This window comes from Theropithecus gelada, chromosome 10, assembly GCF_003255815.1.
Source record: "Theropithecus gelada isolate Dixy chromosome 10, Tgel_1.0, whole genome shotgun sequence".
NCBI classification, from domain to species: Eukaryota; Metazoa; Chordata; class Mammalia; order Primates; family Cercopithecidae; genus Theropithecus; species Theropithecus gelada.
In genome coordinates, this window is record NC_037678.1 from 44,378,974 (window position 1) to 44,402,538 (window position 23,565).

Genomic DNA, 23,565 nt, shown 5'->3' on the forward strand with positions numbered 1-23,565 from the left:
ACCTGCCATGGTCCAGACAGATTCTAGATGCTAAAGACAGAGTGGACAAGCTTCTACTCTCCTACACTTCCATCCAGTAAGGTAAGGGCCAGGCCCACAGTCCACTCCTGCCCTATCCAGGTCTGTGTCCACCACTACGCCTCACCTTAGCCAGTGGCCTTGGAAGGAAGGTGGGATGAAGAATTGGGCAGTGGGTTAGGACACAGACTTTAACCTCTTTAGAGTAAATGTGTAGAGTTCGTATCATCCTGTCCAGCTCCTCAGATCGCCCTCTCTACTCAGCCTCTTGGAAATGAGGGTGTGATTTATGTTTGCCTAGGGGCAATGGCAGTGATAATGGCTGCCATTTCTTGAATACCTCTTGTGTGTCAGGCATCACATCACACATTTAATTCTCTAATAAAAGGTAATGTGTCGTGGCGGGCACCTTTAATCCCAGCTACTTGGGAGGCTGAGGCAGGAGAATCGCTTGAACTCAGGAGGAGGAGGTTGCAGTGAGCTGAGATTGCAGCATTGCACTCCAGCCTGGGCAAAAGAGTGGGACTCCATCTCAGGAGAAAAAAAAGAAAGAGATAATGTGTATTGAGCATGGCATACCCATTTACCTTTAGACCAGCTCTTTTAGGTGAAACATTTGAAGCCCAGAGAGGTTAGGTCACTTGTTCAAGATCACACAGGAAGTGTAAGCCCATGATTTTTTTTTTTCTGCTAAAGTATTGTTTTTAACATTTTAACTTTTCATTACTCATGTTTTCAAGCATATACAAAGGTAGAGGGATTGATGTAATGAACCTCTGTGAACTCGCCACCCAGCTTTGTTGATAGTACAGTAAAGCCATGGTTGGGACCGTACCTGACCCCAGACCACAAAGCCCCCCTTTTTCTCCCTGATGACCACGGGCACCAGAGGACTCACCAGCACCCCCTGTTGAACCAGTGGGACATTACAGGGGTGCTTTGGCCTCCCACTCTGAGAAAGGGCAGTGGATGGCGGAGTGACTAACAAACTCACAAACCACAGGCTTCACGGCACAGACTTTTGTGAAGGAAGAGTCAGTGTTCCAAGTCAATTTGCGGAGAAAGCTTAATGGAGATATTTTTTGCTTTTATTTTTAAATTCTTTATCTGAGATTTAGAAATCTGAAATAAGCAAAAGGACTCTTGGGACTGGGGGGAAGGGTAGGAGGGGGTGAGGGGTAAAAGACTACACATTGGGTGCCATGTACACTGCTTAAAGGGGCCCAGGAATATGTGCCTGCCTTCTAGTGTTGTCATGGGCTTCCGTGGGCTGATAGAGCTAAGCTACCCAGCATGGCGCCTGGCACCTAGGGAACACCAGCAGCCACTGCAATGCCCATCCACCACAACACAAATTACCCTGGAGTAGAAGAGCCACAGGAGTTAGAACCCACACTTCAGCTTGCAGTCCCCACCCTGCTGCCACTTGGTGGTTATAAGACTTCTGGGTGTCACCACCACATTGGAAATGAAGTTTTTTTCACCTGTAAAACTAGGCTGATTTTGAATTCCAGGGCTAGTCCTGAGGATTGAGAAAATACATGTAAAGTCTTGTAAGTGGAGAAGTTCTATGCACATGCTGGGGATGACTACAGGACTGGCGTTTACTGATCGTTTACAGAGGTCTGGGCTTTGGGTTATGGTTTGGGATTTGACTGTCACTTGACAGTCACGGCTGCTGTGAATGACATTGTCCTAGATGTTTTGCATAACAGACTTGTCATCCTACAGATGAGGAAACTGAGGCTCAGAAAGGCTAAGCCGCTTAACCCGAAGTCACATAGCTACTAAAACCAAGTTAGGTTTTGAATCTAGACTTTCTGACTCCAGAGCCCACCAGATCTTAACCTACTTGGAACCCACTGCTTGGTGGTGAATTATAACAAAATATTAACTGTGTTTCTAACCAAATGCAGTGCTTGAGATTTAAAAATTCACACACATGCCTCAAACATACAGATTCTGAAATGACTTCTTTGGGATTAAAGAAGTGTATGTTTCTGGAAGACTGCTGGAAAACATCACTTCTTTGGCTGTGACTTTATTGGGGCAGGCAGTGGTGAGCAAGGAGTGTGTCCCCGTGGACCAGTTCGTGGAGCACCTGCTTCCCAGCCTCCTGAGCCTCGCGTCAGATCCTGTGCCCAATGTGAGGGTTCTGCTAGCCAAGGCCCTAAGGCAGATGCTGTTGGCAAAGGGTAGGTGGAGCACTTTTCGGAACTCACACATTTCAGGTAAACTCCAGCAGTTGTTAAAGGCCCCAGCTAGATTTCCTCTAGGAAACTGAGGCAGGTTGTGTGACAGCATGCTTAAGATTTATTATGTAAATGAATATATTAACTTTTATGCATCATTTTATGTTATTTATAAAATGACTAAGGAAATGAATGTAATTTGGTCTTCACACTTAATAAACATATACTAAAATGCAAAATATTACATAGCTTTCCAGAAATGAGGGAAACTGATAAATTTTGAGTTATGACATGAAAGATTATGAAGCCTTAACTGCTATTACGTTTTAATGGTATTGTTTTGTGGTCAGTTAGAAAACATTTGTAACCCAACTAGTGGGTTATTTACACCTGGACAGGACTTAATAAAAGCTTTGTGTTTTCTTGGATAGTTTATTTCTACACCACACATACAAGAAAATATCTTGAACTCTGCCCTACATGTACATGTCTTGCCACTTCACCCCCTGCCCCACCCTACCTGCAACCTGCTCCTGTTCCACACATTGCCATTTGCTTTGTGTTGCAGGAAAAAAACATAGTTACTATAATTTTTAAAATATACATAACTGTTAGGAGTCCATCTTTAACATTTTAGAAATACTCTTTGATTAAGGCATTTTATCATTTGAAAGGACTTATATCTGTGTTTGTTCTGTGAAAAATGATTTATTGTCCTGACATGTGGCTAACAAAAAACAAAACCACGTGTGTTTTGAACACTGTTCATGGCATACCTAATTCAGACTCATGGTTTCTCTCTTTAGCGTATTTTAGAAATGCCGGTAACCCTCATCTTGAAGTCATTGAAGAGACCATCTTAGCATTGCAGTCAGACCGGGACCAAGATGTTTCCTTTTTTGCAGCCCTAGAACCAAAGCGGCGGAATATCGTAGACACTGCTGTACTAGAAAAACAGAATTAACTACTCCGTGATGAGTTGCAATCTGATTGTTTCATGCTTGGCACATATGGCTTAAAGTAACTTGAAGGGGAGCTGATTGTATTATACCAGCTGGGGGAGATTCTGGAGCCTTTCATACTGTGTACTCTGACTGGCACCTTTTCCATCTGTACCCCGAAGGCACTGAACCTGATGGGGGCTTTTTCTGGATGGCTGGGCCATCCTGATCAAGCCTGATCAGGAAGTCTGTAGAAAGATTGCAGACCATGTAGCTAACTGGGCACTGGAGCCTCTGAACCACCAGGCTGCCTGCCAGCAAGTTATTTTCTCCATGGCAGACTGTATGATCTGAAGTCCCCCCAACCCTTGCCAAGTAGTTTATTAGAAGCTCTTAAGTCTTTAATAGACCTGCATATTTCCTTCCCTTATGATTTCCTATAAAATATAGTTTCTGGTGTTATGTTTTAGTTTTAACTGAAATACTGTACATATGTAAATAACTTTTGACAGGAAGAAAATATATAAATGTAGTATTTGCCCCCTATCAGTGAGCTGAACAAATACATCATTTAAATCTATGCTCCACTTTGAGTTGCTACAAATATAGTTCAGTTTGTTTACTTTTGAAAAATGTGATAAAGAAATCTAAAGAATGATTGATGGCAGTCTTTCTAATATTGTGCCTTGGTCATAAACTACTTGGAACATTCCTCAGGCACTCACTCCTCCCCGCCTGACAGGAACTGTTTCCATGAAGATATGTGTTGGCCTTTGATAGAGGCATAAAGCTGAAAGATTTTTCATTTTTATATGGATATGCTCTCATATGTTTAAGAACTTGAGAGGGAAATGGACAACTGAGGTTTTTCCATTTTTATATGGATATGTTATATGTTTAAAAACTTGGGAGGTAAATTGATAACTGAGATGCATGGAATATTGACTTTATATCTAATGCTTTAGAATCTTAACCAAAAAAAAGGAAAACCCAGTTCTGATCAGAACCTGCCCACAAGTTCTACGCACCTATGACTTTGGGGGTCAAATTATATACTCTTTAAATTGACTTAAGTACACATCACTTAGATTTCATGCGTTTCAAATTTAGACTGAGAAATCTGCTCTAGAATTTAACCAGGTTTTTAAAATTAAGGTTAATTTCTAACCATTTGAACAAATTTTACATACATGTATGCACATGTCATTTTTCTTGTTTCTATTTTTATGTTCTCAAAGGTAGGATAAAGAAGGAAGGAGGAAACAGCTCATTTGGGGTTCAAGAGCTAGCTCTGCTAAGGGCTTGTAAGCTTTCTATTCTGCCCTTTGATCTTTTTCTTGTTTGTCTTGTCTTTATTTTTTAATGAAATTTTGAAGCTATGTATTGAATTTTCTGGTATACAGGATGTTACTCCCACCTCCAAATTCCATTTAACTGATTCTTTTAAAAGAAAGATAGGAGTATATATACCATGCCAAAATAATAATAAAGTACGTATGTGAGAGCTGCAAATTATACCCCAGGGTAGCATTTAGGCAGCATCGGCAAAAAGTGAGTTAATAAATCGGAAGCTACATATTAAAAAAAAAAATCGGTCAATCCGTCGTGTGTTTAATACTTGCCTAAAGTAAATGGAGATATTGTTTTGCTTTGGTAACTGGCAATTTTTATTTTATTTTTTATTGCCTACAAATTGAGATTGTTTTGTTAAAATCTGTTGATCTAGCAGCAAGTAGAATTATTCAACTGGAATCTTGTATTCTATTCAGAGCTTAATTTTCCATTAAGGAAAAAAATGAGCTTCAGTTTGTGTTGTGATGTGTGTAATTTGCATGCTGAATCACAACATGCTTGGATAGATTGTAGAGACTCTGGTAAATAATCTAACCTTTACAATTTCAGTTTATGTGTTAACATTTTTCTATAATTTGCCTTTCCAATGCAGAGATATTTTTTATGGCTGTAATTTCTCTGTAAAAATAATTTTTAAGCTTACATTTTATTCTTTTTTTGCAACCACCGAGATTTTTCCAAGATTGTTCTGTTTCACCTTGCCCTCCTAGCTCCCGCCCCCATCACTTCAGTGCTTGTATTTTCTAATTATTCATGGGTGTGATGTTGAGTGTTTGTAATTTGACCACCACAGGTAGGCTTCCTGTTTACTTGAACACTCAGCCTCATCTCCGGTGAATAAATGGAAAAGCACAGATGGGTTTCTCCCAGGCAGAGCTCACTCCAAAGGTGTCTTCATAGAGCCAGCCCAGCCTTTGTCAAGGGGACGTTTCTCCACTTAAGTGTGTTTATCAGCGTCTTTCTCCCGCCAGTAATTCAAGAGCATTTTCAGAATTGATAGATTTTGATGCAGTTTTGCAAGTTTCCATGGAAGGCTGTCTCCCACTTCTGGGATTCACCCCCCCAAGTCGGGACCAGATCTGCTGCAGGGAGTCATGTTTATGAAATGTTTGTTTTTTGTTTTTTGTTTTTTTATTCATTCATACTAGAAGTGTTTTTATAACGGAAGTCTGCACTTTAAAACTCTGCAGGCCATGCATGCAATGGTGATTTGGAGCCTTGTTCATGGGTAATTCCTCCAGGTGATTTATCCCAATTTCTGCAAAGATCCTATTTTAAACAGACACGGAGAAGTGGTAACCGTTTCCTAACAGCAGTAAGAATGCCCCTTTCATTTGCCTGGTGAAAAGAACAGTCGTTAACAGCAGCCTGGAGGCTTCGAGAAGGTGGGGACCGGGCCTGAGCTCGGGACTGGGTCGTCAGAGCGTGGCCACCCGGCGATGTCTCTGTATTTATCAATAAATCTCCCTGTTGTTTCGGGAAGGGCCTACGTCCTGTTCCATTATTTAAGAATCGTCTCCCGCGGCCACGTGAAACCGCGTCTTTGTTCATCGCGGAGCGGGAAAGGACTCCGGGACCCTTGGGCGCCGCCCGCCCGTCGATCTCCCTGGGGGCTCGGGCGGCGGGCAGGGAGAGGCCTCGCCGTGCGTCTGGAGGGGGCGGGCACGGCAGGGCCTGGGCGTCACAGTGGGGCGGGGGGCGCACGGGCCCGGCGGGGGCGGTGATGACGCGCGGCCGCCTCACTTGAGCCGAGGATGACGCGCGGCCGCGACTGGACCATGCGGCGGGCGGCGGCGGGGGCGGGCGGAGCGCGGGCGGCGGGGCCGCTGGGGGGCGCCCCTCGCCTGCACCCCAATGCGGGACGCAGGGGCGGTATGCGGGCCGGACCGCAGGGGCGCGGCGGGTCCAGGGCAGGCTCGGCGGGCTCGCGGCCCCTCCCAGCGCAGTCCCGGGCCTGTTCCCGCGGCCGGAGCCAGCAGCTCGTCGGTGACCCGAAGGCCGCGAGCGCGTTGCCCGACTTGGCCCCTGACGTCTTCTTCCTGCGGGTGCGGCTGGAGGAGACGGGGGAGATATTCCGCGTGGCAAATTGCCGCGGCGACATGACCGTGCGGGAGCTCAAAGAGGAACTGGACCTGATGGTCGGCATCCCCTTCAACCTCCAGCGGCTCCAGTACCTCGACGAAGGTGGCTCCTGCCCTGACCCCTTCCCTGGCCACATGTAAGGGCACCCTGGCCACTTCTGAAGCTGGATTCCCAAAGGGAAGCTTGCTTACGTGAGAAACCCCAGATGGCAAAGGAAACCCCTGAAACCCAGCCACCCTGAAACCCAGATGGAAGGGCCACTTGGGGTCCTGGCCGCAGAGGGACTTCCCAGTCTCAAACACACGGGATTCAAATTGGACTCCCAATCAAGGCAAACCTTGTCCACATGACCCGAATCCACAAGCAGGTCCTGCCTGGATTGGGCTGCATCTGCCAACCCTGAGCAAATCGTGTCCAAGCCAGGATCCCCCAGAAGCCAGACCCTCAGGCTCCCTATGTCTTCATAAGGAACACAGGTCCCAAAGCCAATAAGACTTGTCTGAAACAAAACCTGTCCTCAGCAGGACCCCCAAACCCAGGGCAAGCCTGCCCATGTCAGTACCCCACACTCAAAGCAAACCTCAAGTCCTCCGCCATGCTGGTCTTGAGAACATCAGAACCCCAAATGCTCTAGCCAACCATGTCCACGCAAGCATGCCAAACCTGAAACAAACCCTGCTGACCTCAGGACCCACCAACCCAGAACGAAATTGCCTAACACCAGACCCCAAATCTCCAGGCTAACCGTGACTACCTCAGAACCCCAGATCCTCCAGCTACCACATCCACCCCAGGATGCCAGGGCTTGAACAAACCTTAACCACTTCAGGACCCCAAAATCCAAAGCAACCATGCCCAACTGAACCCCAAATCTCCAGGCTACCCATGACTACCTCAGAACCCCAGATTTTCCAGCCACTTTTGTCTTGCAAGGACGCCAAATCAAAACAAACCCTGTCCATCTCAGGACCCCAAAATCAACAAACCAGCCCAAGACTGAACCCCTAATCTCCAGGCTAACCATAACTCAGAACTCCAGATCCTCCAACAACCGTGTCCAGGCAAAGAGGTCAAAGCTGAGCTCACCATGACCATACCAGAACCCAAATCCCCTCAAAGTGTCTTCATGAGGGCTCCAAAGAATAAAACAAACTCTGTCCACAACAGGATCCCAAAGCTAAAGTCAAACCCACCCACATCTGAATTCACCCCCAGACATGAAACCATGTCTACATCAGCACTCCAAGGTTGAAGCCGGCCATGTCCATATCAGGAAGTCAAGGTTCAAACCAAACCTTGCCTCCATGAGTACCCCAAAACTCAAAGCAAACTTTTCTTGTATGTGTAACCCAAATCCTTCAGCCAACCTTATTTATACCAGAACCCCAAATTCCAGACCAAAAACTTCATATAGCAGGAGCCCAAATTTTGGAGCAGATTTTATCACCATGAAGACCCCCAAATCTCAGGGCAGATGTGCTCTATTCCTACCCTCCAAATGCTACACTACTCGGGGCTACATCAGATCCCCACATCCCAAAACAAGTCCTGCCCATACGAGGACTCCGAATCCCAGAACAGACTTTTTCACATCAGAACCCCCAAACAGACAGCAAACCTTACTTTAATCAGAGCCCAAATCCAGAGTCAACTGCCCTCACAGGAACGTGAGTCTCAAAGCAAATGCTGCTATCCACGTTTGAACCTGAATACTGGAACTAACCTAGTACATATCAGAACCCCAAATTCCAAGCCGTGTCCTTGTTCACGTTGGGAGCTCAAAGCTAGCCCAGCCGGAATCAGAACCCAGAGCCGAAAGTTCCCTGTGACTGAATTAGGACCCCAAGGGCCCCGCTCCAGACAAGTTTCGTGTGGTAGATACCCAGCGGAGGCCAGGCACCCTAGAGCCCATCTCTCTTTCCATCAGTCTCCTTCCCTGACCTGAAGGCGTGGCTTTCCCTATCCCGATTCCCTACAATATTTAGGATATGAGAACAGGATCAAAGTCCCTGGCTCCATCATCTCCCCACCTGGTTGAAATCAACACAACACACTTCCAAGAAAATGAAGATATAGAAAAAATCTCTGAGCTGCTGCACAGAGAATGTGAACAGCTGATATTGCAGAGAGACTGCAGCTGTACTGCAGGGGCTGGGGAACGATGGAGACAGACAGATCTGAAAGCAGCCTGCCTCCACGGGCTTGGTGCTGCCAGACACTGCCCTTCTGGGCTCAGTTTCCTAATCTATAACACAGAGCCACCAGCTCTAGAATTCTCAAGAGCTGTTTCCCCCTATGGACAGAAATGACTCAGGAAACTCAAAATGCACAGTGAAGGCCAGAATACCTTCCTTTGCTCTCTTTAAAATAGGTTAAGCATTTTTCATGACGTATTATTTTCCTATAGGAGTATTTGGAAGATGCTCTTGGGCATTTTTGAGGTCTTATTTGGAAAGAAATGTGTTTCCAGCCTAGTCTGTATTTAACATATTAAAAGTGAGGAGAGTTGTTGAAGGACTTAGTAAGAGTTCCCAAACAAGTAATTTGAAAATTATGTATCCTCAACTACAAATGCCTGGCACCCCTTCTGTTCATTTATTTTCGCTGATGAGCTGTGCTGAGCTATTAATTCAAGAAAGCTAAGAGGGAGCGAGAGAGAGGGGGTGACTTAACACTGATGTCACAGTGCTATCACTCAACAGGCACTTAGCAACTGTTAGAAGCTCGACCTCTCTCTGCCGTTGCAGTCCTTGCACTGGGTGGTAAACAAGAAAGACAGAAAGTGCTACTCATTATTAGAAGAAATTTGGGCTACTGCCTATAAATAATCCTCTGAGGCCTCTCCTACCCACCTCAAAATTTGGGGCGGGGGGAGATCAAATGAGATCATGTGTGAAAACCTTGAGATACACAAATCTAAAAGGGTGAGCACATCCATGGGCCAGGGTTGCCCTTACACGTCTGTCGTCAACTTTGATAATTTATTTAGCTGGTGATAATTAGTATTTGTCTAAGTCCAAGGCAGTGGCTGCCTGTTTATAAAAAGAGGATGTACTCCGATCTCTATAGGGGTTGTTCAGCATGTGGCAGTTGTACTCTTGCACGTCTCAGCAAAACACAGCTTTACTCAATATTTTCAAAGTTGTAGGGAGTCAAGTTGTCTTACTTAGACTAATTACCGGTTATCCTCTGGGTCTGAACCACAAATAGGACACTAATGAACAGATTTGCTGATCACTATTGCCTGTTGACATCTACCATCCTGAGTATCTGGTAGCAAATTGGTGCTCATAGAGCCAAAAGTGGGAAGCCAGTGGCCCCGGAGGGAGTCAGCACTGGGGTGGCTGTTTACTTAAAGGCTGTGTGAGCCTCCGTTTGCTCATCAGCAGATGGACATAACAAACCTACCTTGGAGAGCTGTCCTAAGGATGAAAGAATATAGGTACTCAGTCTGGGCACCAAGTAATCACTGAGTACCTAGTATACAAGCGCAAAGCAGTCAATCATGAAACCAGAAAACTCATGAATCCCACTGACTTGGAATGTAGACCGTCTCACCTGGGCAGAGCTGGGACTCGATGTTGATGGCATTGCTTATAAAGAAAGCATGAGGCCAAAGGAGCTCTGGTACTCCAAGTCCAAATTGGGGTGGATGTCAGCATTAGCTCCTTACATCACATCAGCTCTCAGCTGGGGAGATTTTGTCCCCCAGAGTCCATTTGGCAATATCTGGAGACTTTTTTTTTTTTTTTTTTTTTTTGAGACAGGGTTTCACTCTATTGCCCAGGCTGGAATGCAGTGGTGCAATCTTGGCTCACTGCAACTCTGCTCAGGTGATCCTCCCACCTCAGCCTCCTAAGTAGCTGGGACCACAGGTGCGAGCCATCAGGCCCAGAAAATGTTTGTATTTTTTGTAGAGATGGGTTTTTGCCATGTTGCCCAGGCTGCTCTCGAACTCCTGGGCTCAGGCGATCTGCCCACCTCGGCATCCCAAAGTACTGAGATGACAGGTGCGAGCCACTGTACCGAGCCTGGAGACATTTTTGATTGCCTTGATTTGGTGAACATGCTGCTAGCATCTAGTGAGTAGAGGCCGGGAAGCTGTGAACACCTGACAATGAGGAGGGGCCCCTACCACAAGGAGTTACCCAGTCTAAACTGTCAGCAGTGCCAAGGCGGAAAAATCCCTCCCAGGCTTCAATTTGAAAGATCAAGCAATTTTTTGTCATTGTCACCTCTTTAGCCAAGTAATGACATTATCCAAGACAGTATTTTGGTTTACCCTATGTGACTTGTTTAACCACATTGTGCCGTGTGTCTAATGACTGGTTACTTCAAGTTTAAGTCATTCTATTTGTAGAGTTTGCCTCATAAAATGATTTTACTGACTCATGTGCCTTTTCACAATAGGACAAGTTATAATTACAGAATTTTATAAATCGTTGGCATTGTGATTTTGTTCGGCTTCCATCTGAGCTGAACCAAATTAATTTTCTAAAAAGCATTACCAACAACAGACAGACCCACGCGGCACCATCAAATGAGATTCGTATTCGATATTTCTAAAATTATCTTTGTGGCACTCAAGGTCAGATAATCTCTTAACTTAACCAATGTAGTAGTTTATCTTTAATACGCAATTTTTTAAAAGAAAAAAAATGATTCCCTGCAGGAGTTTTGATGGATGACACTACCCTGAAGTTTCATGATGTTGTTCCTGGAGGGATTATTTCATTATGTATCTGGCGTCATGACGGATGGACAGAACTTGTTGTGGCGGCTGTGGAAGGGGATCCCAGCAAGGTGTTTTCATGCTTCTTTAAATGGATATTATACGTTACGAAGCAACCAGAAATTGTGGGGGAAAAATTAGTCTTTAATATGGATATCTGAGTAACAGTTTCAGAGCAGGGAAGAGAGAACGATGAGCCGTGTCATAATTACAAAATACTGCACCGAGGGTTTGCCTTCACTCCTTGGGTTTACCATTTTGCTGGGTTTATCAATTTGTGATTTATAACCCACTTACTGCCCTGCCCCGCCCCGCCCCGCCCCACAAAGGAGTCAAGGCAGCACGTTTCTATTCATGTGTATGAGTGATAAGGTCGAAAATCTAATTTAACACTGAGAGGAGAACTCCAGATAACTGGGAAATGCACAGCTCAGAGCTCGGGGCTGTGCTACAGGCCTCCGCCAGGTGCTGCCTGGTTCCGGGGCGGCAGGAGGTCCCTTGTTCCTGGGGCGAGCGGTGGGCGCTCTGTCCTCCAGGGCTCCTGCTGGCCTCTCAGCTGGGCTCTAGGGGTGGGCAGTGGGGAGCAGGAGGACAGAAACCAGATGTATGCCCAACAGGGAATATGAATCGCTGCGACACGAGGGGCAATGCTCTATTCTTTCTAGAAAAGAAATTCGGATGGAAAGCTATATGCTCCTGGAGAAGAGGAGACAGAGTTTCTTTGCCGAGAAAGGGGTCAGGGAAGGCTGGGTGTAGCAGGGGCTGGGATTGGCATTCTCGGAAGAGTGGGTGGGCTCGGGGCAGGCGCAGCAGGAGGCAGCCTTGGCAGGGAGGGTGGGCAGGAAGGGGCACCCAGGCCTGACACACCTCCTCCCAATCCCTCCCGCTTCTCCTCTGCACGCTCCTCTGCCCCTTCTGTCTCCCTCCCCTTTGTCACCAGCAGTGTGGTCCATGCTTGGTTTTCTGACTCTTGCTCTGGCTGCAGGGGTCACCTCCCTGCTGTCTGAGGTTGTCAGAATTGCCATCATCCTCATCCCGATTCTGCTCCTCCCACCGCCCCAGTCCTGACTCCCACATCAGGGCAGAGTATCCTCGCTGGGGGAACCTGTAGTCTTCCTCCCAGGCTCAAAGACTTAATTCACCACGAGCCGGTTACATGACTGGACTGTTCACCTGTGCGTGTTCAGCTTGCTCTGAAACCTAACGGAGACAATGGGCACACAAATAGATGGGAAGGCCAGAGCTGGTCTCCAAGAGATGCCTGTCACCCTCTGGGAGGCCATTTGTATTGGCTGTTTTCTTCCTCAGTGGCTTCAACCACCTTCCTGTGGACACCCGGCAAAGCTATTTTCTCTCTTCAAAACATCGACAGGAAGACCTTCCTGCGTTCTGAGCCTGACTGATGGCAAATTCGTATTTCCTGAACATATATAAGGCGTTAAATTATGGCCTCTCCATCCTATCCTGGGTGTTTCTCAGCTTTTCTTGGAGGTTTTGCACCTCTCTTTTCCCATGATGAGCCTGAGTTTGGCATTCAAGCAGCCCTTCCCCTGAGCATGCCCCATCAGCCATCCAACAGAATGTAGCCATGCTTTTGAGAATAACTCAAACGCCTCTTATCTTGCCCAGCTATCTTGTCTCGGGCTTACTGAAGATTCCGTCTACCGAACTGCCAATTCAGAACATTTTGAGGGTGAGAAGTGGAAGCAGTGGACGTCTCAGAGGGCATTTGTGGCGTTGTATGTGGCCTCACACAGAGGTCACTTTGATGCTGTGCAGTACCTTCTAGAACACGGTAATTCTGGTAGAAAGCTTCCTATATTCATGAGTTGGGATTTTTTGCAGGTAGAAAGGACAGAGTGTCTTGTGTTCCAGGTCCTTCCAGCAGTGGTTTCCTGGACCTGTGTCTTGTCAGCCACCAATCAGGGTCCCCATGGGACCACTCGCTCCCTGTCTAGGCAAGTGTCTTAGGGTACGCCAGTCAGAGGCTGCCCTCCTTCTCTTCACCAGGTCTCAAGAAGATTCTTTCTGGTTCAGTGAGGCAGAAATTTCAGGACCCAAGACACAGGGGGCAGCTACAAAGGATTCCTGGTTCGTTTCCAAACAGACATATTGCTGGGAATATTCCCATGCTGTCTGCGTGATTTCCAGCCTCGCATGAAATTAGGATGCTGCAACGGTCCAAAATGGTCTAACCTCTGGCCAGGCACGGTGGCTCACACCTGTAATCTCAGCATTTTGGAAGGCCAAGGTAGGCAGATCACATGAGGTCAGGAGTTCACAACCAGCCTGGCCAACATGGCGAAACCCATCTCTGCTAAAAATACAAAAATTAGATGGGTGTGGTGGCATGTACCTGTAGTCCCAGCTACTGGGGAGGCTGAGACAGGAGAATACAACAAAAATACACACACCAAAAAAAAAAAAAAAACACAAAAAAACAAAAAAAACAAAACTAGAAAAAAAACCCAAAATAGTCTACCCTCCAGCCAGTACAGCTCTGTGGTGGATGGCAGGATCACCACTCTTCCTTCTCCACGCCTCGTTATTATTTTCTCACAAGACATTCATGCTGAACTCTCTTTTCACCCCACCTCCACTTAAGGGCCTCCTTCCTCTCTCTCTCTCTCTCTCTCCGGCTCTCTTGATAGATAGAAACAGAAGCCTAAGACAACATTGTCTTCAAATTAAAGAGCTTTACACAACATTCCATAGGTGTACACTCTATCCTCCCTGGATGTGGGATATTTTTGGGAAAAGATGCCCACTGATGGAGATGCAGACCACTCAAGAACAATGGAGAACAGCTGTAACAGCTCAGACCACCAGCTTCCTTGGAAAAAGGGAGAACATGTTATGTGGTGTTTGGTCAATGGTTTGGGCTCAGGAGGGGCCTTTCCCAAGGGTCTCCCATATCAGCTTGCCTCCAAATTAGACAACAGCTTCTTTCCTACCCACAGCCTTGGCTCCAGCCTCTCAGCTCAGTCATTGCTATTTTTCCCACTTACACCGAGCAAGGTGGAAAACATCTTGGATTTCCTGGGCCAGATGATTGGGCCATGCATCGGGGGTATAAACCTCTGTGATGGGTAAAGGTTACCTAAACAATATTCTCCTTCCTTCCTTCACTGCCTGTCTGCTCTTTGCTTGTTGTAAAATGAAATATGAGCTTTGCACAGCCCAGCAGTCCCTTAAGCTCATAAAAAGTCATTTTCACTCTGATGGAACTGTGATGTATTTGAAGGCACCAGTTAAAAAATTACAGCCAGCTTTGCGAAGTTTTCTGTCCTCTGCAGACAGCTGCTGGGGGGAGGTGTCATGGTCGACACTGGTGTTCTAAGAGCCTATTTAAAACTTTACCTCACCAACCAGCCGGAGCTCATAAAAACTGGCTACCGAAATGTCAGCTGAATTTAATTGAATTGCCTTGTTTTCTGTGTCATGATATTTGTTATCCAGAATTTGATTCAATTCAACAATTCCATATTGGACACCTGTCATTAGCCCATCCATCTGCAGGAGGCAGTGAGGAATTTAATCGAAGTGAAATCTGTCCATGAGTCAGGCTGCCCATTGCGTCATTTCCCGAGTGCCTGTCTTCTGCAGGCACTGAGCTACGTGCTCGGGATGAGAACAGCAACGAGCCAGATGTGTGTGTTTTCTGCCCTCCTGGAGTTTATGAGGGGAAATCAGTAGATTATTACAAATAATTCCATAGTCAATGGTGTACACAGTGTGGTGAAGATGTAGAGTGTCTATTGAGCTTATACAGGAGATTTCATGGGGTGGGAGAACTAAGGAAGATTTTCCCAAGGAAAGAAATGAAACCTAAAGGAAGGTCAGAGTTAGCTCAGAATAAAATGAGAATGTTGTGAACGGGCCTGGGGCAGGAGGCAGAGCAGGGTGTATTTAAGGGATGAAGGTGGAAGGTAGGTATAATTGGTGCCTTGGTGGTGGGGTTGGGGAGGAGAGTATGGCAGGAGGGAATGCTGGAATAGTAATGGGAAGGTATGGTGAGAGTGAGCGGGAAAGACCTAGAACATCAACCCACAGGTGGCGGGATGGCAGTGATGGATCTGAGCAGGAGTTTGATATGGGCATTCTGGAAAAATCACTGGTTACTGCCAGGGGAACATACTGGAGGCAGGACAGTGCTGGAGCTGGGCCAGGCAGCAGGACCTCCCTGGGGAGCACTCCCTTCACAGCCCTGGACCCCTCCTGTGTTCCCCTTCCACATGTCTTCCTTCTGGCCAATGTTCTTATTTTACAGGAGCCAGCTGCCTCAGCAGATCCCCCCTGGGCAGGACACCCCTGCATGTGGCTGCAGCAACGGGTCGGTCAGACTGTATAAGCCTTCTGCTCCAGCACGGGGCCTCCATCCACGACAAAGATGCCAAGGGGGAGACCCCCATCTCCATTGCACACCGCCTGAACCACACACAGAGTGAGCGGCAGATGTTCCTCCTCCACCAGATAGCGAAGTCAGGGATACGGGATCTTAACGACTTGGTCATGAAGAATGCTTTGCAGAGGATCAAGTCTGGGTTTAGGTCTAAGGTGACGATGATGACCCCTCATTAGCTCCCAGTGGGAACGCTTGCCTGTTGAAGCTGGTTTGGGCAACTTTGCAGAGTTCAATCCCATGGGGGTCCTTGGTGAGCAGGGAGGCAGGAAAACAGGGCAATTAACCTGAATCAGATATGAAATTATCTGTCCTGTTTGCAAATGATTTCGGGAGGGTGTTGATGGCAGGAGGTAAGTCTGTGCTCATTTGGTAATCCATTACAGACTGAACAGGCTCTGATGCCAGCCTTTAATTTTAAGCTATTTGTACATTGTACCCAATAGCGCTGCTTAGGGTGATGGGAGCCAATTACCTTCTCTCCCTTCTGGGGACTGTCTAATGCACTGGCATAATAGAAGTAATAACAATAATGATAATAGCACTATTGTTATTGTACAAAACAAGTGCCAGCAAATGTCAGGAGGTCGTGTGTGGTGTGGGCTGTGAATTTCAGTCTGTAAAGCTGTGGAACTAAATGCTCCCACAGTTAATGTTCCAGGTTTCCTGAGCCATCTTTGAGGGGTCTGCTTCTTGAGTCAGGGGCAGAAGGGAAGCTGGGTGAGCTTGGCTCTCCAAACACATTCTCCAGAAGGGATGCCTTATTACTTTTGTTGAAAGGTAACACATTGGCACTAGATGGGGAGGAAACAGTGTAAAAGAAGATGAGAATCAGGCTGGCCACATCTTCTCCTTTGTCTCATCCCCAGGGGTCCATGCAATCTCCTCTTGCTAGTGTTCTTTTCCTACCAGCACTGGGATAGCCCTTCCTTCTTTCCTTTGAGCAAACCACCTTGGAGTGTCTATCTCAACTCTCAGGTCTCTGCATTACAAAACCTTATATCACACTGCAGGATGTGCTTGGTGTTCCCACAGGGTCCCAGCCTGCCAAGTGCATGAGTGAGCTGGGCGTGGGAAACAAGAAGGAAAGATAAGGATGGGGCCAGCTGTCTGAAGAGGGCACTGAGACTCCATTCCTGCAGAGATGAAAGGCAGAGGCTGCTAGATCTTTCTAGAGCTCCAGACCTGGAAATCTGGCTTTTTGAAAGGATCTCTCTTGACTTTTTTTTTTTTTTTTTTGAGACAGAGTCTTGCTCTATTGCCCAGGCTGGAGTGCAGTGGTGCCATCTCGGCTCACTGCAACCTCCGCCTCCCAGGTTCAAGTGATTCTCCTGCCTCAGCCTCCTGAGTAGCTGAGATTGCAGGCACCTGCCACCACGCCTGGCTGATTTTTGTATTTTTAGTAGAGACGGGGTTTCACCATGTTGGCCAGGTTGGTCTCGAACTCCTGACCTCATGATCTGCCCACCTCAGCCTCCCAAAGTGCTGGATTTACAGGCATGAGCCACTGCACCTGGCCAGATCTCTCTTGATTTTTAAAATTTGGCTTGAATTTTTGAAGAATGTGGTCTGCTACAAAAGGAGTGAGAAGATGCGGGGCACACCCATGTGACTGCCTCTCATTGTCAAACTCCATTTCATGGAGAAATGTGGTAGAATCAATCTAAGTCTCTCTGGAACAATCCAAAACTCTGACGCCACAGTGAGGGAGTAGCCATGGGTCTTGCTGGGTGGCGTATGGGGTCCACTCTCCCACCTTCCACAGACCATTCATGTTTCTCTAAAGCCCTACCTTCTAAGCAACTTTTGGAATCAAAATGTGTGGCAATGGTCTTGTGACCATTGCAGTTTTCCTGGGAATGGGAAATGGCACTGTATCCTGGCCCCCCTTTCCCACTTCCATCCCAAGAACTGGAGTCAGCTTTTAAATTAACTGGCTGCATTTCCTGCTGTCATAGCAAGTAAGATCTGTGTTAATGATGTGGTTTTACACTCAGTGTACGTGGCTGTACCCAGCTCAGCACTCTGTTTGACAAATAATAGCCGAAGAAAAAAATACCTCAGCATCAGCTATGTCAAAACTGAGATCTTGTTCTTGGCAGACGTTCTGCAAAGTCAACAGGCAGATATTAAGCAACCCCAACCCAATGGGGCAATCCATTTAGCTAATGAGGTGTTAGGGGGGTGACGCGGGCACTCTTTTAACTTAACAAGTGGCATCACTCAGAGTCGTGCATTTGCCAGGAGCTCTGCCCAGCCGCCTTCATTGTTTGGAGAACCAACTGCCCGACTTCTATATGTAAAATTCTGGGGGCAGGCACTCTATCTTCATCTACCTCCAATTCAATTAAACACTTGGCCAGACATTGGGCAGGTCCCAAACTCTTCGTGGTGACATTTTGCTCAGTCTGTGGTAGGGTCATCTGAACACTCATAGGTCCTGGGGAGTGCTCCATTCTGTATCACTTATGAAATAAAATATGTCCAGAGCCATAGAAGGATTGAGTTGCCACTGGGTGAGACGTTACATTTTGTAGATATTTCATTACACATTTATTTTGAAGAGGTTTTTTTTCCCCCACATTTTGGGAGACAACAAAGTTTTTTTTGAGTGTGTAGGGGGTCAATCTCAAACATTTTTGTTGGACCCTGGAGGTGGTCTGGCATGGTGGTCAGGCACATCTCTGCTCTGTCAGGCCATGCCATCCAGTTCCTTTGCCTCATCTGGCATCCCCAGGTAGGGCTGGGCTTGCAGTCACGAGAGGGGAAGAGCTGCCTGTGCAGAGGTGGGGATAGAGGCTTTGGGGTCAGCACAGATCTCGGCTTGCATCTTACTGGTTTCCCTCCAAAGATGACTCTGCGGGGCCTTCAGCTGCCTGCTGGACTCTTGCCACCATCTCCTCACTCAGTCTCAGACCTGGGGCACTCCCTTGCCTGAAGCATATTCACTAACCCAGGGGTTCCCAGAGAGCAGGGAGGGCATCTCACTGGTGGCGCCTCAGGGGACTTCAGGTGGTCCCTGACACTGTATTAAGTGACACTGAAACACTGGGTGGGAAAGGCAATCCCTTTTGACATTGCTGTCGGTCCTTTCCGTATCCACAAGGAGAAAGTTTCCTTTTTGTGCTAGTATGGCTTTGACACCACCCTGACCCTCACCAATCTCCCTCTTAAAAACACATCAGCAGAGCGCAGTGTTTTGTTAGGTAGCCGTCTTTTGCTGGGATTTAACGGCACTGTCTTGTTTTCAGTGCACTGCAGGCCAGGGTTCTATCCCTTTCTCTCCTCCTTACTAGTTGTGTGACCTTGGACCAAATGGTCACCTCCCAAGAGCCTCAGGGTCTTTATCCGTCACGTGGGCCTCGTCACCAGCATCCCAACCTGGTTTGCATTGGTGAAAGGAGACTGCCAATGTGGATTGTGCCCTCAAGACCCAAGGCCCTGTCAGCGAGACCCCAAGATGCAGTGGGAGGGGCCTGGGCTTGCAGTCTGGCAGATCCGGTTTAGCATTTTCCTCCACCACAAGCTGTGTGGCATCGGGCCAAGCAATGGCACCTCTCAGAGCATCAGTTTTCTCCTCTGTAATACTCAGGTAATAAAACCTGGCCTCTGTCATTGGAGGGATTAAATGTCTGGCACGGAGCAGACGCTTGAAAAATGGTAGCCATTATTATTATTATTATTATTATTGCTACAACCACTTAATTTGTTTAAAATATTTACTTACTGGGAATCAATACACCGCCCCCCACCAGCCCCCGTCTCCAGATAACCTCATACATTTTCAGCAAACCTTATACAGTAATAGTCTCTGTCCAGAAGTAATAATCCCCCAAGTGGGAGATAAATAAATTCTGTTAAGTTTGCTGATTTGGGTGTGAAGTAGAGGGCTTTCTTAGCTACTTGAAAAAAGTGCGTTCTGAACTTGAAACTCCAGGGCCAGTTCTGCAGGAGAGGAAAACAGCTCTAAGGCAAGAGGAAAATTCCAGTCACTGGGCTCTGCCTCCGCAGTGCCGCACTGATTGCAGATGCTTCCAGCAGAGGGCACAGAAACCCATTAACATTTAGACAAACAATCGTGTTTGTGTTCATTGGAAATGTCAGAAACGCCGCAGTCTGCGCCACTTTGAAAATGGGCCTCACATATGGGCTTTTGTGCCTGAACCCCTGGAATTGTCTGCAAAATGTGCATGTCTGTATACATTTTCTGGGGAGAACCTTCATAGCTCCCATTATATCCTGAAAGGGTCTGTGGACCACCCATTCCCCAAGGTACCAAAACCTGCTCAAATAACAAGGAATTCAACCATAGCAATTGTCAAAGTAATCAAACCGAAACCGACATAGTACAATGTCACGCTTTACCCATTTGATTGGCTTGCATTACCAATTTACAATTGGAAAAATGATAAATACTCCTAACATCTGGGGCTGTGGGGTGTGTGTGTGTGTATGTGTGTGTGCGTACACGTGTGTGCACCTGGGAAACATGTCCGCACTGCAGAGGGGAGCCTGTCGACTCCCATCTTCCTGCAGGATTGATTGCTATCTGACAATACATATTCAGAATGCCCATGACTTAGCACAGTGGCCTCACTTCTGTAAATCCATCCTACAGAGAGGAAGCCCCTGTACAAAATGAGACCTGTTCACAAATGTTCGTGACTGCTGTTAATGGTGGCAGAAACCCCTGTACAAAATGAGACCTGTTTGCAAATATTTGTGACTGCTGTTTATGGTGGCAGGTGCCTGGAAACACTCTACATGCCCACAAGGGGGAGGGATGGTGGCTCATTTTGCAGCTACGACAACGTGACTTGATCTGTATGTACAGGCCAGGGGACAGACATGAGGGATATCTGGGATGTGTCATTAAGTGGAAAACAGCAAGTTGCCCAAGAAATGTTATGAGCACGATTTTAAAAAGAGGCAAATCCAGTGTCTATATATGTTTATTTGAGCACAAATAATGATGCCAAAGGTATACCCCCAAACTGTTAGCATTGCTTGCTTCAGGGCAAGAGAACTGTTTTACACAGCCCTGAGTTATTACAACTGGCAAGTCTCCATTTTTGAGACAGGGTCCCACTCCATCATCTAGGCTGGAGTGCAGTGGTGCAATCACAGCTCATTGCAGCTTCGACCTCCTCGGCTCAAGTGATCCTCCCATCTCAGCCTCTTGAGTAGCTGGGACTACAGGAGCCCCTCACCATGCCTGGCTAATTTTTTGTATATACATATTTTAACAGAGACAGGGTTTCACCATGTTGCCAAATTCCTGGGCTCAAGCGATCTGTCCGCCTCAGCCTCCCAAAGTGCTGGGATTATAGGAATAAGCCATCGTGCCCGGCCTTTCTTTTATTTTTTATCGTGGCAAAAGACACACAGCATTTATCCTTAGTGACATTTAGTACATTCACAATGTTGTGCAACCATCACACTATTTCCAGAACATTTTCATCATTTCAAAAACAAACCCCATACCCACTTGTGTTCATCCCAGATACCTTCTCCCTCCAGTCCTAGATGACCACCAATCGACTTTCTGTCTATACATTTGCATATTCTGAATATTTCATATAAATCAGATCATACCATATCTGTCCCCCCCACCTTTTTTTTGAGACAGAGTCCCACTCTGTCATCCAGGCTGGAGTACAGAGGCATGATCTCAGCTCACTGCAACCTCTGCCTCCCGAGTTCAAGCGATTCTCCAGCCTCAGCCTCCTGAGTAGCTGGGATTACAGGCGCGCACCACTGCGTCTGGCTAATTTTCGTATTTTTAGTAGAGACCAGGTTTCATCATCTCGGCTAGGCTGGTCTTGAACTCCTGACCTCAGGTGATCCACCCACTTCGGCCTTCCAAAGTCCTGGGACTACAGATGTGAGCCACTGTGCCCAGGCACATGTAGCCTTTTGGACCTGGTTTTTAGTATACCATTTTTGAGGTTCATCCATGTTGTGGTATGTCTTAGGACTTCATTCTTTTTATGGCTGAATGACATTCCATTGTACGAATATATCACGTTTTGTTTATCCATTTATTAGCTGGTAGCTATTGGGATTGCTTCCACCTTGTGGCTGTCGTGAGTAGTTCTGCTATGAGCATTGGTGTATAAGGATTTGTTTGAGTTCCTACATTCAACTTTTGGGTGCACATTAGGAGGGGAATTGCTGGGTCACATGGTAATTCTGTGTTTAACAGCATATCTTACTTTTGTAATTAAAAAAAAAATCAGGCTGTGGAGGCTCATGCCTGTAATCCCAACACTTTGGGAAGCCGAGGTGGGAAGAGTGCTTGAGCTCAGGAGTTCGAGACCAGCCTGTGCAATATAGTGAGACCCCCATCTCTACAAAAAAATAAAAAAAAATTAGCTGGTGGCATGCACCTATAGTTCCAACTACTCAGGAAGCTGAGGCAAGAGGATGGCTTGAGCCGGGGAGGTCAAGGCTGTAGTGAGCTGTGATCACAGCACTTCCCTCCAGCCTAGGTGACAGATGCGTGATCTCATTTGGTCTTTTCAGTGACCCCGGAAGGCGGACGTTCTCAGTCAGTATCACAATCGCATGGGGGCTTTGTTAAAACACAGATTGCTGGGCCCCACCTCCCAAGGATGCGAGACTCAGTGTTTGGGACAGGGCCTGAGACTGCATTTCTGACAAACTCCCTGGGAAGGTGGTGCTGAGCAGCACTGAGCACGTTCTCTTTCATGCCCATTTGTCACGGAGGAAATGGAGGCTCAGAGAAGGTTAGCAACTTGCCCAGCAACACACAGCACCTAGGTGGCAGAGTGAGGATGCCTGCCCCTCTGCCGTAGTTTCTAGTCCCTGTCGGGATGAAGCCGAATGTGACTGTTCTGAGCGGCAAAGGTAAAGGTTCCACCACCTTTGGGAGGCAGGCAGGGCAGTATTTTGGTTCTGGAGTCAGCTTGTCCGGGAGGCCTTCGTGGAGGCTACGACCTTGGTTACTCCTCCAACTCCCCTCTTTCCCTACTTGTAAAAGGCAGAAAATGCCAGCATTCATTCTCAAAGCATCGACGGCCCTGCCCAGCCAGAGTCCAGCTGGGAAAGGCACATTGGGCTGAGCACGGTCAGGCAGTGCAGAGGACAGGATGGACGGGCAGGTACGCACACCCCACGGACACTTCCTCCTGGGCTGCGCCCCAGCCCCAGCAGCCCACAGGACACACCCCAGAGGTCCTGAGCACTTTCCTCTCCTCTGTCTTGGATTCACACAAAGAAAATCCTCCCCGGGCCGGCCGGGGTCGGCTCCCGCCAGGTGGCGCTGTCGAACGCGGTTGCAGCAGGTGCGCGGCCACGGCGGCCTGTAGGTGTCAGTGCGAGACCGCTGATCAACTTCCCGAGCGCAGCGTCGCGCGGATTCCGGCTGACGGTGCATCCGCCCCCATCCGCCCCACCAGCCGCCACCCGAATTGCAGATCCTGTTGCATTCCCCAGTTTTCTTCTTTCCCATTAGGCCGTTACACACCAAAGATTTTCCACTCTTGGTACTTTTGTGCTGTGTTGATCTTTGGATAGTAGAGACTATTTTGAAACATAGGTAACTACGTGGATAGTATTTTCACATGCCATTCATAGTGTAAGAATTTAGAGAGAAACACGGTCCTCCAGTCCACAGGGTCTTCCCCGGTGAGGGCGGGGGGGGGGGGGGGGGGGGGGGGGGGGCTAACGAACTATTTTTTTAGAGTCAGGGATAAGAGCTAGCCAGCTTTACAGATAAATTCCATTTTTTAAAACTTGTCCTCCTAAAGGGAAGAAAAGTCTAGGACCTTCCTTTCAATCCTAGTGAACATGTTAATTAATATTCGCCCAGGAGGGGCTGTA

The 23,565-nt window shown here is 47.2% G+C and overlaps 2 protein-coding genes across 3 annotated transcripts in view; both read left to right on the forward strand.

Moving 5' to 3' along the window:
- Nucleotides 1-5,986, forward strand: part of LOC112633655 (serine/threonine-protein phosphatase 4 regulatory subunit 1-like) — an 85,275-nt gene extending 79,289 nt beyond the window's left edge. For both annotated transcript variants that reach the window (XM_025400447.1, XM_025400448.1), the window contains 2 exons: nucleotides 2,072-2,213; nucleotides 3,017-5,986. In XM_025400447.1, coding sequence (XP_025256232.1) covers nucleotides 2,072-2,213; nucleotides 3,017-3,174 — 300 coding nt within the window. In that variant the 3' untranslated portion in view covers nucleotides 3,175-5,986. The remainder of the gene's footprint in view (nucleotides 1-2,071; nucleotides 2,214-3,016) is intronic.
- Nucleotides 5,987-6,258: 272 nt separating this feature from the next.
- On the forward strand, nucleotides 6,259-15,899 carry ANKRD60 (ankyrin repeat domain 60). The gene is made up of 4 exons (XM_025398430.1): nucleotides 6,259-6,688; nucleotides 11,259-11,389; nucleotides 12,948-13,113; nucleotides 15,589-15,899. The coding sequence occupies exons 1-4, from the start codon at nucleotides 6,259-6,261 to the stop codon at nucleotides 15,897-15,899; spliced, it is 1,038 nt and encodes a 345-aa protein (XP_025254215.1).
- The last annotated feature ends 7,666 nt before the right edge of the window (nucleotides 15,900-23,565 follow it).